At 47.6% G+C, this 18,054-nt stretch overlaps 1 protein-coding gene across 1 annotated transcript; it reads right to left on the bottom strand.

Moving 5' to 3' along the window:
• Nucleotides 1-1,506: 1,506 nt before the first annotated feature.
• Nucleotides 1,507-4,507, bottom strand: LOC127313281 (putative F-box/FBD/LRR-repeat protein At5g44950). The gene is made up of 3 exons (XM_051343827.1): nucleotides 3,465-4,507; nucleotides 3,209-3,340; nucleotides 1,507-3,126 (listed from the first exon to the last, which is right to left on the bottom strand). Exons 1-3 carry the CDS (start codon nucleotides 4,404-4,406, stop codon nucleotides 2,776-2,778), a joined length of 1,425 nt encoding a protein of 474 aa, XP_051199787.1. The 5' UTR covers nucleotides 4,407-4,507; the 3' UTR covers nucleotides 1,507-2,775.
• Between the last annotated feature and the right edge of the window lie 13,547 nt (nucleotides 4,508-18,054).

Raw genomic sequence — 18,054 nt, 5'->3', positions numbered from 1 at the left:
GCAGTTATGCACTTCGGACAGAGAAAGACCCAGACTTCTCAGGTTGCCAGGCAAGAACATCTTCCTCAAGTCGCTGAGAAGGTTTTATTTTTAGAATGGCATCTGCATCAATAGGATAAAAAATATTTTGTATCAGTTCTGTTTTCCATATGCCGATATTAAATGCAAATCATCGGGAGATATCATTAAAGGAAAAAAGTATAGTGGTGCAATCAGGTGCCCCGCCGGACCCTGTTCATATAAAAAAAGGGGCCCTGATAAAACCTGGATTAAACCCCCGCATGGTTGGGTGAAGCTCTCCGTTGATGGTTCTCTGCTACAAACGGAATGGCTGGAGCAGGTATGGTGTTGAGAGATGCTGATGGTTTTCCGATCTTCACGGCGTGTCGGCCTTTGGACGACTGCCAAGCGCCACTAGAGGCGGAGCTACGAGCCTGTGTGGAGGGATTGATACTGGCTTTTCAGCATTCCCAACTACCGATTCTCATGGAATCGGACTGTTCCCAAATAGTTGATGCAGTACAATCTAATACTCTAGAATCTAGATAGATCTTTCTTTCTTTATTGGATTCATGAGATCAGACATCTAGTTAGCCAAAATAGAGAGTGTGTCTTTGTAAAAGTGGAACGTGTGCAGGTTAGGGTGAGTGATTCTCTTGCAAATCTTGCAAGAGTGCAAAGCTGTTCTATGACTTGGTTCGGAGCCTGAAGATGTTCTTCGGCTGCTCGAACTTGACCGCTCTGTAACCCTTCCTGTTTAATAAAGTTCCTATTTTACCCGAAAAAACCACTAGTTTTGAGAGGACCAGAGCGTAGAGACAAGACCAGCACACTATCTGTTTGAGAGGATCAATCGAGTGCGAAGACAAGACCAAAACAGTAGTATCGGTTTGAGAGGTGTAGAGGACTCGTTGAGTGCAAAGCACAAAGCAATTAACTATATCACCAGCACTACTTGATTTTTTACTTGGACATTATCGTGCAACACTAATATAGTGGATTTCATGAATGCGCAATGCAGGTTTGTAGACTAGATTGGTCGTATGCTGATTTCAGTGGGCTAATATGTAAGATTAATGACCTTTTTTCAGCCTTTTGGTTCTAGGTCGTAGCAGCTCAGACTAAAAAGAAGTGGAAATTTGTGGTGTTTTGGTGGGCAGCCCACCTCTGATTTCCTCTGGTGGAAATAAGATAAGGCAACAAAGCACAGAAATCTAGATACAATGATTCAAAACACCATAATCAACTCGCACAAACAACACTCTACCATCATGCTACGTGGCTGGCTGTGGAGTATCCCGCAATGCGAGCAATTCATCCGAAGAGAGCAGGAAAACTATGTTTAGGGACTTCTCTAGCTTCCCTCTGCTCTGTGTCTAGGAATAATTCAGTTGTTTCTATCAAAAGGAGGCCTTTAAGCCTGGCTTATTATTAAAAGCGAAGGCCCACTCAAGCAAACCAGACCAAGAAGCTTGTTTCCTAACGGAGGTAAAAGACGTTGATGGATGATCAATCAAGCAAATGCTCAACAACTTCTGAACAGGCCACAGCTTATACGTGGAGAGGTGCCTTTCGTCTAAACAAACCATTACAGACTAATATAATAATTGAGCGGTTATGGCATGCAATTTCTACAGTTGATTAGTTGCCAACAAAAACCTCTAATCAATGGTCACAAAGTTAACAGTAAAATGACAGTTTGCTGAGACAGTACTGTTACAGTTTGGATCATCTATATGTTCTAATATAGCAAGGTTGTGCTCCTGGGTTTGGTTGATCTGAGAAATATGTGGTTCTTTGACACATTTCTGTGGCGGTCGGGGTCTAATTTCGGGGTGCGGAGTGCTCCTTCACACACGTTTTCAGAGCGAATCTTCCTGATTGAAGCTCTAACCATTGGGGAAGAATGCGTGAGACTGCAGCTGCTTGATCATGACTGATCAGGTGCTTCATTGTTCCTCTGCGGCTGTGCAGTTTGAGTTCAGATGCACCCACCTCGCCTTGCACCCACCCTTCTTCATCTGATGTGTACATACAAGGGGTTTTCTTTTTCTTCTTTTGAACTATGTATGATGAATTGACTCGACAAAGATTTTTTTTTTCCTCATATGTTTGAGGTGCGCTGCTCTGTCAGAACATATGAACTTGGCTTAAGTGCCTTAAATATGCGATTGCACTTGGTCGCAGGTAATAGGAACACCATGCAAACATGCATCCAGTGCATTGTATCAAAGGAATGAACTGCCAGAAAATCAAGCGCATGATTTGCTTCAGGGAGGCAGCTTATCTCCGGTTAGCGAATTAAGGCTAGATGCTCGTCATGCTCCGCGGGTAGAATGATATTCTTGAGCACAGCCTCGCCTTCTGCTCATGGACATCATGTGAGGGAACAACCTGGCTGAACACCCTGTACATAAATAAGATGACAACCAAAGATGGATTACTGAATGAAAATTGCAGCGACAAAGTAAGTTCCCTGTTCTTGAAACATTCAAATAAGAAAACCTGCTGTAGAATGAAGTAGCTCAGTTTTAGAGGATACACAGGATGTAAAAGCATAATGAATTCAAACTTTGCAACAACATAGCCTTGACTAAACACAAATACTAAATTTGTCCACACTTCTCTAAAGATGCTACATAGTTGGTCTAAATATCACAAGGTTCCAGGGCACCAGACACTTCAAAGCAATTAAAAAAAATCCTAGTGAGGCTTGGATAGAGCATAAAATGAGATAATAAGAACAATTCCTACACAGCAATCCCAATATCAAAGTCACCATTCAAAAGGATCAGCTACAGACAAATCCCGCGCATGATTGATATCTTCTATTTTGCGGTGATCTGTATCACATGTGAATTCAAACCGAGCATCTCTGGAAGCCCTCTTCTCCAGCTGAAGCAAACTCCGCTGCCTTGCAATGAAGTCGTTTCTGCAGCCACCTTGAACCTTAAATCTAAGCAACTCTAGCATTTTAGCATGCAATACAAAGAACATGGCAAAGTTAACATCTCCCAAGACACCTCGATAGTTTTTCAACACTATTGTCTTGAGGCGGATGTCAAGGCTTCTGATGTGACGCTTGTGCTTACGACGCCACGAAATATTGTCTGGGGACACATCTTGCTGAAAACAGAAAGACATATAAGTTCAGCGATATAAGGAGTAGCTTAGCAGTTAACACTACAAAACACAAATGTACAGTTACCTCAATGTACAACTTCTCCAAGCAGGGGAAGCAACTCATGAAACTAAGCACCATTTCGACGCTACTATAAAAAACATAGATAGATAGAGTCTTGATAGTGTGTAACACTGTTGGGAACACAGCACACAGTCCCTTTATCAAGAATGAAACAATATGTCAGACCTTATATAAATGAAGATAGTATGATATTTGTATACTCACAAAAAGGAAGCTATAATGCTATAACCTTGTGAAGTCAAGAAAGAAACGGAGCTACCTGAATAGGCCTTTTATAAGGAAGGCAGCCCATGATCTCCAGGTTTGGCGCTGAGATTACTGAGATATCCAATCCCTCGTCTACATCAAGTCGGAGCAATCTTTCAAGATAAGGGGCATCCTCAACGATGATTTTCGGCCGTTGAAAACTCCTGACACGCACGCCAATGGCTCTAAGGCTCGGGGAGCAGATCCGGACGCATTTGAAGCCAGTGCTTCTGTTAAGAAGCATGGATTCCAGGACGGGGCAGCCAGCGATGGCGCGGTGCAGAGAGCCTTCCGAGATGCTGACCTCTTCGAGCGTGAGCTGCTTGAGCTGGGGGAAGTGAAGCGTCTCGAAGATGCCGTCGGAGAGGAGGCATTGACTGATTGTGGCTACACAGAGGCTGGACGAGAGACGGAAGGTGGACGCCGCCACCGCCGGCAGTACCGGTGGATGGTTAGCGGCGCGGCAGAACTCGAGCTCCTGGAGGTTGCTGAGGGCAGGGGACCGGAGCCAGGCATCCACGGTGGCGGGTTCATGGCAGAGGTGGTTCGCAGAGATGCGCAAGCGGCGGCCGGAGCCAGTGTGGGCGGAGAGGATCTGGGCGATGAGGGCAATCAGAACGTCCCCTTCGGCGGGGAGGTCGTCGTAGTCGAGATTGAGAGGAGCAGAGCGCCAGAGGTGGCGCCACCGAGAGGCGAGGGTTTGGGTGCGAGCGCCCTCCCTCGTAGGGAGGAGGGAGATGATGTCGCCGAGGACGGCGTCGGGGAGTCCGCTGATATAGTCGACACCTTCCTCTAATCCTTCAGCTCCGGGCGGTGGTGGTTGGGTGCGGGAATCTGGCACCTCCATGACCGCCGCCGCCGGCAGTTCACGGCTCGAGATTTCCTCCGGTTCGCTGCTTCCGGGTCCCCCCGATTTCCTTTTCTTGGAGGGAGGCGCCGCCTCCGTCATCTTCATGGGCGGTGCTTGCGCAGCGGGGGGGACGCTGGCTCACCGGCGCCGCCGCCGGAATCTTTGGAACGTTTTTCTAGAGCAGCTTCTGAGGTTAGGGCTTGGCTTGTGACGGAAAGAAGTCTATATAAGAGCATGTTTAACAGGCCCCTTATAACCTGCCCACCCCGTAAAATTCCGGCGAGATACGGGGCAGGCGTGGTTTGGGCCGTCTAGCAGGCCCCGTATTCGGGCCGCCCCGTTTCGGCGGAATACGGGGCCCAGGAAATCGACCCCTCCGCCTCCTACTTATACCGGGCGCAGGTGCGAGTGAGGGGTTAACCCCTCACTCGCAACCCTAGCTCCGCCGTGCGCCGCCGCCTCCTCCTCCTGCTCCGGCGAGCAATTAGTCGCTACCCCGCGCCGCATTCCACCCGCTGCCACCTGCATGGACTCCCGCCGCCGTAGTAGAGCCTCTCCGGCGAGCGGATCGAAGCGATCCCGCTCGCCGGACACCGTGGAGGAAGCCTGGCGGCTCAAGTGCAAGCTTTCCGCCGCGGGGAGCCGCCGTGCGGCGTGCCGGTACGCCGGCGCGCTGTACGTGCCGGACCCGCTCCGGGAGTACGCCGCGGGTGGGCGGTGGTACCGGCAAGACCCGCCGCTCAAGCCGATGAGCGGCGAAGCCTTCGAGAAGTGGCGCGCGCAGTGGCAGCGCGACCGCGCGGCGAAGGCGGCGTGGAGGGCGACCATCGGCAGCACCAGCGGCGGTGGAAGCGGAGGCGGCGAGGAGGAAGAGGAGGCGGCGGAGGAGGACGCGGCCTTCCGGCGTGCGGTGGCCGAATCCGAGGCGGATGCCGCCGAGAAAGCTCGGGCGGAGGCGGAGGAGGAGGCGGCGGCCATCGCCGCCGTGGCGGAATTCCAGGCGAAGGAGGCTGCCGCCAGGGCGGAGGAGGAGGCTGCCGCCAGGGGGCCCTTCGTGCCATTCATCATCCTCGAGTAGCTAGGATCGTAGTAGATCGCTATGTATATGTATGATCCAGTGTATGATCAATGAATGAACTATGGTTTAATTTTCCCGGGGTTTTAATTTTTAAAAATACAGGGCGAAATACGGGGTCTGCTAGACGAAATGGTTCAGCAAAACGCACTTTTGGGATAAGGGGCGAAAAACTCGCGTTATACGGTGTAGGATAACGTTGCATAGAAAACAAAAATTTTCCTACCGCGAACACGCAATCCAAGCCAAGATGCAATCTAGAAGACGGTAGCAACGAGGGGGTATCGAGTCTCACCCTTGAAGAGATTCCAAAGCCTACAAGAGGAGGCTCTTGTTGCTGCGGTAGACGATCACTTGCCGCTTGCAAAAGCGCGTAGAAGATCTTGATCACGATCGGTTCCGGCGCCACGAACGGGCAGCACCTCCGTACTCGGTCACACGTTCGGTTGTTGATGAAGACGACGTCCACCTCCCCGTTCCAGCGGGCAGCGGAAGTAGTAGCTCCTCTTGAATCCGACAGCACGACGGCGTGGTGTCGGTGGCGGTGTAGAAGTCCGGCGGAGCTTCGCTAAGCAAACCGGGCAATATGAAGTGGAGGAGCAAAGCTAGGGTTTGGGAGGGGGTGGCCGGCCACTCAAGGGGGGCGGCCAAGCTATGGTCTTGGGGTGGCCGGCCCCCTCCCTTGGCCCCTCATTATATAGGTGGATCCCAAGTGTTGGTGTCCAAGTCTTCGAATAAGACCCGAAACCAAAACCTTCCATAGGAGGGGGCAAACCTAGCCCAACTAGGACTCCCACCCAAAGGTGGGATTCCCACCTCCCATGTGGGGGGTGGCCGGCCCCCTATGGTGGAGTCCACTTGGGACTCCACCCCCACTAGGGCTGGCCGGCCATGGAGGTGGAGTCCCTTGTGGACTCCACCTTCCTTGGTGGTTTCTTCCGGACTTTTCTAGAACCTTCTAGAACCTTCCATAGAACCTTCCGCGACATTTTATTTCACATAAAATGACATCCTATATATGAATCTTATTCTCCGGACCATTCCGGAACTCCTCGTGATGTCCGGGATCTCATCCGGGACTCCGAACAAATATTCGAACTCCATTCCATAATTCAAGTGCTACCATTTCAACATCCAACTTTAAGTGTGTCACCCTACGGTTCGAGAACTATGCGGACATGGTTGAGTACTCACTCCGACCAATAACCAATAGCGGGATACGGAGATCCATAATGGCTCCCACATATTCAACGATGACTTTAGTGATCGAATGAACCATACACATATATTACCAATTCCCTTTGTCTCGCGATATTTTACTTGTCCGAGGTTTGATCTTCGGTATCACTCTATACCTTGTTCAACCTCGTCTCCTGACAAGTACTCTTTACTCGTACCGTGGTATGTGGTCTCTTATGAACTCATTCATATGCTTGCAAGACATTAGACGACATTCCACCGAGAGGGCCCAGAGTATATCTATCCGTCATCGGGATGGACAAATCCCACTGTTGATCCATATGCTTCAACTCATACTTTCCGGATACTTAATCCCACCTTTATAGCCACCCATTTACGCAGTGGTGTTTGGTGTAATCAAAGTACCTTTCCGGTATAAGTGATTTACATGATCTCATGGTCATAAGGACTAGGTAACTATGTATCGAAAGCTTATAGCAAATAACTTAATGACGAGATCTTATGCTACGCTTAATTGGGTGTGTCCATTACATCATTCACACAATGACATAACCTTGTTATTAATAACATCCAATGTTCATGATTATGAAACTAATCATCCATTAATCAACAAGCTAGTTTAAGAGGCATACTAGGGACTTCTTGTTTGTCTACATATCACACATGTACTAATATTTCGGTTAATACAATTCTAGCATGATATATAAACATTTATCATAAACATAAAGATATAAATAATAACAACTTTATTATTGCCTCTAGGGCATATCTCCTTCAGTCTCCCACTTGCACTAGAGTCAATAATCTAGATTACATTGTAATATACCTAACACCCATGGCATTCTGGTGTTGGTCATGCTTTGCCCTAGGGAGAGCTTTAGTCAACGGATCTGCTACATTCGGATCGGTGTGTACTTTGCAAATCTTTACTTCTCCATCTTCGATGTACTCGCGAATCGAGTGGTAACGCAGCTTGATATGCTTGACCTCTTGTGTGACCTTGGCTCTTGTGCATTGGCGATGGCACCCATGTTATCACGATAAATGATTAATGGGTCCAATGCACTAGGAACCACACCGAGCTCTACAATGAACCTCTTCATCCATACCGCTTCGATGAAGCCTCTGAAGCCGCTATGTACTCGATTCCGTTGAAGACTTCGCCACTTGTGCCTTGCTTCGAGCTTGCCCAGCCATCGCAAAGACACCATTCAATATAAACACGTACCCAGATTGTGACTTAGAGTCATCAGGATCAGTGTTCCAACTTGCATCGGTGTAACCGTTTACAACAAGCTCTTGGTCACCTCCATAACAAAGAAACATATCCTTAGTTCTTTTCAAGTACTTCAGGATATTCTTGACCGCTGTCCGATGTTCCATTCTGGATCACTTTGATATCTGCTAGTCAAACTAACGGCATGTGCTATATCCGGTCTAGTACATAGCATGGCATACATGATAGATCCTCTTGCCGAGGCATAGGGGATGTTACACATCCTTTCTCTTTCTTCTCGTAGCCGGTCCTTGAGTTTTACTCAATACCTTGCCTCGGTAACATAGGTAAGAACCCTTTCTTATTTTCGTCCATTCTAAACTTCTTTAGAATCTTGTCCAGATATGTACTCTGTGATAGCCCTATTAGGCGTCTTGATCTATCTCTATAAATCTTGATGCCTAATATATACGATGCTTCACCAAGGTCTTTCATTGAAAAACTATTATTCAAATAACCCTTAACATCGCTTAATAGTTCTATATCATTCCCGATCAATAATATGTCATCTACATATAATATCAGGAATGCTACGGAGCTCCCACTCACTTTCTTGTAAATACAGGCCTCTCCATGACCTTTGTATAAACCCGAAGTCTTTGATCACCTTATCAAAGCGTCGGTTCCAACTTCTCGATGCTTGCTTGAGTCGATTGATTGAACGCTGAGGTTTGCATACTTTGTCAGCGTGTTTAGGTTCGACTAAACGTTTGGGTTGTACCATATACAACTCTTCCTCAATGTCTCCATTAAGGAACGCCGTTTTGACATCCATCTGCCAAATCTCATAATCGAAAAATGCAGCTATTGCTAACAAAATCCTCACAGATTTTAGCTTCGCTACAGGTGAGAAAGTCTCATCGTAGTCAACTCCTTGAATTTGTCGGAAACCCTTTGCGACAAGTCGAGCTTTATAGACCGTAATATTACCATCAGCATCTGTTTTTCTCTTGAAGATCCATTTATTTTCGACAGCCTTTCGGCTATCAGGTAAGTCTACCAAAGTCCATACTTTGTTATCATACATGGATCCCATTTCGGATTTCATGGCTTCTTGCCATTTGTTGGAATACGGGCTCATCATCGCTTCTTCATACGTCGCAGGGGTCCTCATCATTGTTATCCACAATCATGACATTTAGACAAGGATCATACCAATCAGGAGTGGCACGTTCCCTTGTCGATCTGCGAGGTTCGGTAGTTTCCTCGTTCGAAGTTTCATGATCATTATCATTAGCTTCCTCTTGTTGCCGGTGTAGGCGGTACAGGTACAACTTCGATCTTCGCGCTACTGCGATCAACGAGTATAGATTCTTCAATCTCATCGAGTTCTACTTTTCTTCCAGTCACTTCTTTAGTGAGAAATTCTTTCTCAAGAAAGGTTCCGTTCTTAGCAACAAAGATTTTGCCTTCGGATCTGTGATAGAAAGTGTATCCTATAGTTTCCTTAGGATAACCTATGAAGACGCATTTCTCCGCTTTGGGTTCTAGCTTGTCCGGTTGTAACTTCTTTACATAGGCTTCGCAACCCCAAACTTTCAGAACGATGACTTAGGTTTCTTATTAAACCATAATTCATACGGTGTCGTTTCTACGGATTTTGATGGTGCTCTATTTAAAGTGAATGCGGCTGTCTCTAATGCATAACTCCAAAATGATAACGGCAAATCAGTAAGAGACATCATACTACGAACCATATCTAAGAGAGTTCGATTACGACGTTCGGACACACCGTTTCGTTGAGGTGTTCCCGGCGGTGTCAATTGTGAAAGTATTCCGCATTTCTTTAAATGCATGCCAAACTCATAACTCAGATATTCACCTCCACGATCAGATCGTAGAAATTTGATCTTCTTGTTACGTTGATTTTCTACTTCACTTTGAAATTCCTTAAACTTCTCGAAAGTTTCGGATTTATGTTTCATGAAATAGATATACCCATATCTACTCAGATCATCTGTGAAGGTTAGAATATAACGATAACCACCGCGCGATGCTACGCTCATTGGTCCACATACATCGGTATGTATGATTTCCAATAAGTCAGTAGCTCGCTCCATCATACCAGAGAATGGAGTCTTTGTCATTTTTCCCATTAGACATGCTTCGCATCTATCAAGTGACTCAAAGTCAAGTGATTCAAGTAATCCATCAGTATGGAGTTTCTTCATGCGTTTCACTCCAATATGACCAAGACGACAGTGCCACATATAAGTAGAATTATCATTAAGTTTAATTTGCTTAGCATCAATGTTATGTATATGTGTATCACTACTATCGAGATCTAACAGAAATAAGCCATTCTTTTGTGGTGCTCGACCATAAAAGATATTATTCATAAAAATAGAACAACCATTATTCTCAGACTTGAATGAATAACCGTCTTGCATTAAACAAGATCCAGGATATAATGTTCATGCTCAACGCAGGTACATAATAACAATTATTTAGGCTTAAAACTAATCCCGAAGGTAGATGTAGAGGAAGTGTCCCATTGCGATCACATTGACCTTGGATCCGTTTCCAACGCGCATCGTCACTTCATCTTTCAGGCGGTTTGTCGTTTATTCTTTAGTTCTGTTTCGAGTTACAAATATGAGCAACCGAACCGGTATCAAATACCAGTGTACTAGAACGAGAACTAGTGAGATAAACATCTATAACATGTATATCAGGATATACCTTCTTTCTTCTTCTTGACAAGGCCGCTCTTTAGATCAGCCGAGATACTTGGAGCAATTACGCTTCCAGGTGTCCCTTCTCCTTGCGATAATAGCACTCAGCATCGGGCTTAGGGCCGTTCTTAGGTTTCATAGGAGGCGTGGCAGCTTTCTTGCCACCCTTCTTGAATTTTCCCTTAGACTTGCCACTGTTTCTTGAAACCGGTGGTCTTGTTGACCATCAACACTTGGTGCTCTTTCTTGATCTCAATCTCAGCAGCTTTTAGCATGCCAAAGAGTTCAGGTAACTCCTTGTTCATGTTACGCATATTGTAGTTCATCACAAAGTTCTTGTAACTTGGTGGCGGTGATTGAAGGACACGATTAATCCCCACCTGTTAGGAATCACTATTCCCAAGTCATCGAGTTTCTTCGCATGCCCGGTCATGGCGAGCATGTGCTCACTAACGGAGCTGCCTTCTTCCATCATACAGCTGAAGAAATGTTTCGATGCTTCATAGCATTCCATCGCCGCATGAGTCTCGAATATAGCTTTCAGCTCATTCATCAACTCATGAGGATCATGGTGCTCAAAACGTTTTTGAAGATCGGATTCCAGATCGCACAGGATGGCACACCGAACTTGAGAGTACCGAGTTTTCCGAGTTGCGTAAACAGCTTTTACTTCATCGGATTCATCTTCTGCAGGAGGGTCACCTAGCGGTGCATCAAGCACAAATTGCAGATTTCCGCCAGAGAGGAAGATCCTCACATGACGGAACCAGTCGGTGAAGTTGCTACCGTTGCTCTTAAGTTTCTCTTTCTCTAGGAACTGATTAAAATTGATTGAGGACACCATCTCTACAACATATATTTGCAATAGTTTAGACTAAGTTTATGACAAATTGAGTTCAAATTTTAATTCAACATAATTAAAACCCTAGGTGAACTCCCACTCAAAACAATATCCCTTGCATTGTCTTAGTGATCACACGAACCAAATCCACCGCACCTAAACCCGATCATCACGAGAAAAGGTGTGATTTCAATGGCGAACACTCATAGTGTTCATCATATCAACCATATGATTCATGCTCTACCTTTCGGTATCACGTGTTCCGAGACCATGTGTACATGCTAGGCTCGTCAAGGCCACCTTAGTATCCGCATGTGCAAAACTGTCTTGCACCGTTGTATGTACTTATCGAATCTATCACACCCGATCATCACGAGATGCTTCAAACGATAAGACTAAATAACGGTGCTACTAAGGATGAACACTTTATTATCTTGAGATTTTAGTGAGGGATCATCTTATAATGCTACCGTCATGATCTAAGCAAAATAAGATGCATAAAAAGGATTAACATCACATGCGGTTCATATGTGATATGATATGGCCCTTTTGTTCTTGTGCCTTTGATCTTCATCTCCAAAGCACGGATATGATCTCCATCATCTTCGGGCATGATCTCCATCATCGTCGAGCGTAGCACCAAGGTCAATGGCACCGTCTTCATGTTTGTCCTCCATGTAGCAACTATTACAACTACTTTGAAATACTACTCAACATGAAATTTAAAGACAACCATAAGGCTCCTGCCGGTTGCCACAATACAATAATGATCATCTCATACATATTCATCATCATATCATGGCCATATCACATCACCAAACCCTGCAAAAACAAGTTAGACGTCTCTAATTTGGTTTGCATATTTTACGTGGTTTAGGGTTTTCGAGAGAGATCTAATCTACCTACGAACATGAACCACAACGTTGATACTAATGTTTTCAATAGAAGAGTAAATTGAATCTTTACTATAGTAGGAGAGACAGAGACACCCGCAAAGCCTCTTATGCAATACAAGTTGCATGTCGAACGAGGAACAAGTCTCATGAACGCGGTCATGTAAAGTTAGTCCGAGCGCTCCATCCCACTATGGCTTTAAGTTGCAAAGTACTCAAACTAAAGATAACAAGAGCATCAACGCCCTCAACCCCTTGTGTTCTACTCGTGCAACCATCTATGCATAGACACGGCTCGATACCACTTTGTAGGATAACGTTGCATAGAAAACAAAAATTTTCCTACCGCGAACACGCAATCCAAGCCAAGATGCAATCTAGAAGACGGTATCAACGAGGGGGTATCGAGTCTCACCCTTGAAGAGATTCCAAAGCCTACAAGAGGAGGCTCTTGTTGCTGCGGTAGACGATCACTTGCCGCTTGCAAAAGCGCGTAGAAGATCTTGATCACGATCGGTTCCGGCGCCACGAACGGGCAGCACCTCCGTGCTCGGTCACACGTTCGGTTGTTGATGAAGACGACGTCCACCTCCCCGTTCCAGCGGGCAGCGGAAGTAGTAGCTCCTCTTGAATCCGACGGCACGACGGCGTGGTGTCGGTGGCGGTGTAGAAGTCCGGCGGAGCTTCGCTAAGCAAACCGGGCAATATGAAGTGGAGGAGCAAAGCTAGGGTTTGGGAGGGTGGCCGGCCACTCAAGGGGGCGGCCAAGCTATGGTCTTGGGGTGGCCGGCCCCCTCCCTTGGCCCCTCATTATATAGGTGGATCCCAAGTGTTGGTGTCCAAGTCTTCGAATAAGACCCGAAACCAAAACCTTCCATAGGAGGGGCAAACCTAGCCCAACTAGGACTCCCACCCAAAGGTGGGATTCCCACCTCCCATGTGGGGGGTGGCCGGCCCCTATGGTGGAGTCCACTTGGGACTCCACCCCCACTAGGGCTGGCCGGCCATGGAGGTGGAGTCCCTTGTGGACTCCACCTTCCTTGGTGGTTTCTTCCGGACTTTTCTAGAACCTTCTAGAACCTTCCATAGAACCTTCCGCGACATTTTATTTCACATAAAATGACATCCTATATATGAATCTTATTCTCCGGACCATTCCGGAACTCCTCGTGATGTCCGGGATCTCATCCGGGACTCCGAACAAATATTCGAACTCCATTCCATAATTCAAGTGCTACCATTTCAACATCCAACTTTAAGTGTGTCACCCTACGGTTCGAGAACTATGCGGACATGGTTGAGTACTCACTCCGACCAATAACCAATAGCGGGATCTGGAGATCCATAATGGCTCCCACATATTCAACGATGACTTTAGTGATCGAATGAACCATACACATATATTACCAATTCCCTTTGTCTCGCGATATTTTACTTGTCCGAGGTTTGATCTTCGGTATCACTCTATACCTTGTTCAACCTCGTCTCCTGACAAGTACTCTTTACTCGTACCGTGGTATGTGGTCTCTTATGAACTCATTCATATGCTTGCAAGACATTAGACGACATTCCACCGAGAGGGCCCAGAGTATATCTATCCGTCATCGGGATGGACAAATCCCACTGTTGATCCATATGCTTCAACTCATACTTTCCGGATACTTAATCCCACCTTTATAGCCACCCATTTACGCAGTGGTGTTTGGTGTAATCAAAGTACCTTTCCGGTATAAGTGATTTACATGATCTCATGGTCATAAGGACTAGGTAACTATGTATCGAAAGCTTATAGCAAATAACTTAATGACGAGATCTTATGCTACGCTTAATTGGGTGTGTCCATTACATCATTCACACAATGACATAACCTTGTTATTAATAACATCCAATGTTCATGATTATGAAACTAATCATCCATTAATCAACAAGCTAGTTTAAGAGGCATACTAGGGACTTCTTGTTTGTCTACATATCACACATGTACTAATGTTTCGGTTAATACAATTCTAGCATGATATATAAACATTTATCATAAACATAAAGATATAAATAATAACAACTTTATTATTGCCTCTAGGGCATATCTCCTTCATACGGGGCATAGAAATAAGGGGCCTGTTAGACCTGCTCTAAGAGCATCTCCAACGGACGTCGTAAAAGGCGCGCACGGCAAGAAAACCGCCTGTTTGGCGTGCGCGAGCACCCGCGCGAAGCTCCAGCAGACGCGGAAAAAGGACGCGCGCGGTAAAAAAATTGCCGCGTCCACGCGTTTGCGCCATCCCACGCGAGAAAGTTGCCGCGTGCGCTGCCGCGCGCGCTATAAACGCGACACGCGAGAACGTGCCAACTGCCTGAAACTTCCGCGTGTCGCTCCGCCTCGCTCTCCCTCCCCTAGCGCTCTGCCTCCGCGCCGACGGTCCGCCTCCGTCTCCGGTCCGCCTCCGGCGCCATGCCTCCGCGCCGCCGCTCCGCCTCCGGCTACCGCGGCGTCCGCGCGCAGCCGAGCGGCCGCTGACGCGGAGATCCGCTCCGGCGAGGAGCGGATCCGACTCGGCACCTTCGACACCGCGCATGAGGCGGCGCGAGCCTACGACGCCGTCGCGTGGCGCCTCGGTCGTCCCCGCCGGCACATGAACTTCGACGACGTTTGGACGCGCGAGCAGGCGGAGATGCTCGCACCGCCGTCGCCGATCGTCACGATCGAGCAGCGGCGCCGCGCCCGCGAGCTCGAGCAGCGTCTGCGCGTGGCGGAGCAGGACGAGCGCGTGCGCCTCGAGTGGGCGCGCGCGTTCCCGGAGGACGTCGCCGCCACGGAGGCATTTTACGCGCAGAAGAAGGAGGCCAAGGCGAAGGCGGCCGCGAAGAAGAAGGCCGACCGCGACAGGCGCCGCGCTGAGTCAGCGGCGAGGAAGGCGGAGAGGGCGGAGAAGGCGGCGCGGAGGGCGAAGAGGGCGGAGGAGAAGAAGAGAGGCGCCGGACCGTCGACGAACATGCCGACCTCCTCCTCCTCCTTTGAGTGGACGACCACTCCGGTGTCTGACACGACTCCGTCTAGCGGATCGTCGGACTTCGATTGGGAGGACTCCGAGTAGTTTAGTTTAGTTTAGTTTAAATAAAATGTCGGTATTTGTCGAACTTTTAATATATTTCGTAATTTCAGTTAAATTTTCGTAATTTTATTTGATTTGTTTGATCCGTTTCAAACGATATACAAAAAACTAGCCGTTCGTGTGGCGGGGCGCGCTGTATTTTAGAGCGTCCGAAGGAGGCCCAATTTTACCGCCCGCGCAAGCGCTGCATTTTGGCGCGTCCGGCGGGGCAAAGTGCGGCAACGCGCGCGACAAACGTTTACAGCGCGTCGGAAGGGAGGTATAGCGCACCGAAATTTATGTTGGAGATGCTCTAACCCCACAAGTTTAGGAGTTTGGACGCTACACCCCCTTAACTTTAAACTAGCGCACTTAACCTCCATAAGTTTATAAAACCGGGTAATTAACCCCCTCATCACATGGTAGCTGTTTTGTACACCGATTTTGCTGAGGTGGACCGTGGTTTTGTGCCAAGGAGTGGTTCTTTCCCGGTACCGCGGGCTGGCCGGAAAATGAGCAGCAACAACGGCAGGTGCACATCCCGACTCCAGAAGGTATATACGGGGATGTCGCTCATGCTGGTTCACGTTTGCCCCTCGCTCATTTTCCGTACGTCCTGACAGTCGATCGATGCGATCTTGTCGAAGTGCATTTTGGATAAGAGCTGGCTCGCCGAAGTCGACGGATCTAGCAGTGCTTTTGGCCGGGAGCAACACATGCACGCACAAAATTCTGGATCCTTGCTATCTCGCCCGATTTGTATCTAAGCTATAAGCAAACACACATATCGATGGATCCTGTTAAGATAGGTCTAGTAGATGTATATCCTGTCATGTATATGTACGCGTATATACGCATGTATTTGTATGATCACCATTATATATAGAAGAGACGTGCGTGTGCATTGCACCCACGAAAACCCTAAACCCTTTTTTGACTTGGTATCAGAGCCACGGGTGGTGGCCCGCAGGGACAGCACGGCCCTGTCCAAGGAGGTTATGGACAGGGTCTGGAGGTCACGGTGGAGGTGGCCAAGATCGTCGTCGCAACGACGGCAATGGCGGCAACACTGGCCCCAATGGAGGAGGACGTCGCAGGTGGCGGCCCCAGTGTCAGATCTGCGACATATGGGGGCATGACGCGAGTACTTGTCGCCGGCGCTATGATCAGCAGCAGCAGCGCACCGGCAACTCTGCATCGACATCCTCCAACGAACAGTACTGGCACCTCGACTCTGGTGCATCCGATTATCTGACAAGTGATCTCGAGCGCCTCCACGTTCATGACCGCTACCATGGGAAGGACCAAGTTCAGGTGGCCAACGGTGCAGGTTTGTCTATTTCGCATATTGGTCATTCGTCCTTACCTGGTTTATCTTTGAAACTGAAAAATATTCTCCATGTTCCACAAATTCATCAACATCTTCTTTCAGTTTATCGTCTTGTTTCCGACAATAAGGTTTTTGTTGAGTTTCATAAGTTCTTTTTCCTTGTAAAGGACAAGGTCACGAAGAAAGTTCTTCTACACGGTAGAAGCCGAGATGGATTGTACCCCGTTCCGTTTGGCCGAGTTCCTCCTCCAACGCCGCGTCGGGCGTCCTCCGGCGTGAAGACCTCCTCGCCTCATTGGCATCGTCGCCTCGGTCATCCCACAAATAATGTCATTCAAACCATTGTTAGACAAAATGATTTAGTGTGTTCTTCCAATAATCAGACCTCAGTTTGTGATGCTTGTCAGTGTGCTAAAAGTCGACAATTGTCTTATAGTAATTCTCATCGTGTTTCTACTGCACCTCTCGAGTTAATTCATTCGGATGTATGGGGTCCAGCTATTGCATCTTCGGGAGGGTATAAATATTATGTTAGCTTTGTTGATGATTATTCCCGTTTCTGTTGGATTTACCTCCTCAAGCACAAGTCTGATGTTGAGCATGTCTTTTATACCTTCCAGGCGCATGTGGAGCGTCTGTTGAACACTAAAATCAAAGCCGTTCAGTCGGATTGGGGTGGCGAGTATCATAAGTTGCACCGCTACTTCCAACGCCTTGGCATCTCCCATCGCGTTTCGTGTCCTCACACATCGCAGCAAAACGGGATTGTTGAACGCAAGCATCGTCATCTGGTGGAAACCGGACTTGCTTTGCTTGCCCACTCTTCCCTTCCTCTTAGGTACTGGGATGAAGCTTTTCTCACCGCTTGTTATCTCATTAATCGCATGCCTACACCTGTGCTTCAGCAAGATACACCTATTTTCCGTCTTCTTAAAATCCAACCCAACTACACCTTCCTTCGTGTCTTTGGATGCGCTTGTTGGCCTAGCTTGCGAAAGTACAATGCTCGGAAGTTGTCTTTTCGATCCACAATGTGTGTTTTTCTGGGTTATAGTCCGATGCACAAGGGGTATAAGTGCCTCGATCGTTCCACGGGTCGTATTTATATCTCCCGTGATGTCGTCTTTGATGAGTCTGTCTTTCCTTACTCCACTCCTGGTGTCACCATCGATGTCTCAACTTTGAAACAAGCAATTTCGTTTCCCTCCGATGAACCGGTTACGAGTGACTGTATGCGTAAATATGACTTATCTCATTTACCGATTGATGTGCCTGGTAGTTCCTCTTGTGTGCAGGACACTGTGCCGGAGTGCTCTCCCTCCGTGATCGACGTGCATGGTGCGCCCATGCATGGCCCCTGCCCCGAGGTGTCCT

The sequence above is a fragment of the Lolium perenne genome, chromosome 7 (genome assembly GCF_019359855.2).
Source record: "Lolium perenne isolate Kyuss_39 chromosome 7, Kyuss_2.0, whole genome shotgun sequence".
Lineage (NCBI taxonomy): Eukaryota > Viridiplantae > Streptophyta > Magnoliopsida > Poales > Poaceae > Lolium > Lolium perenne.
Note: the sequence above shows the minus strand (reverse complement) of the source record. Positions and strands in the feature narration are given on the sequence as shown.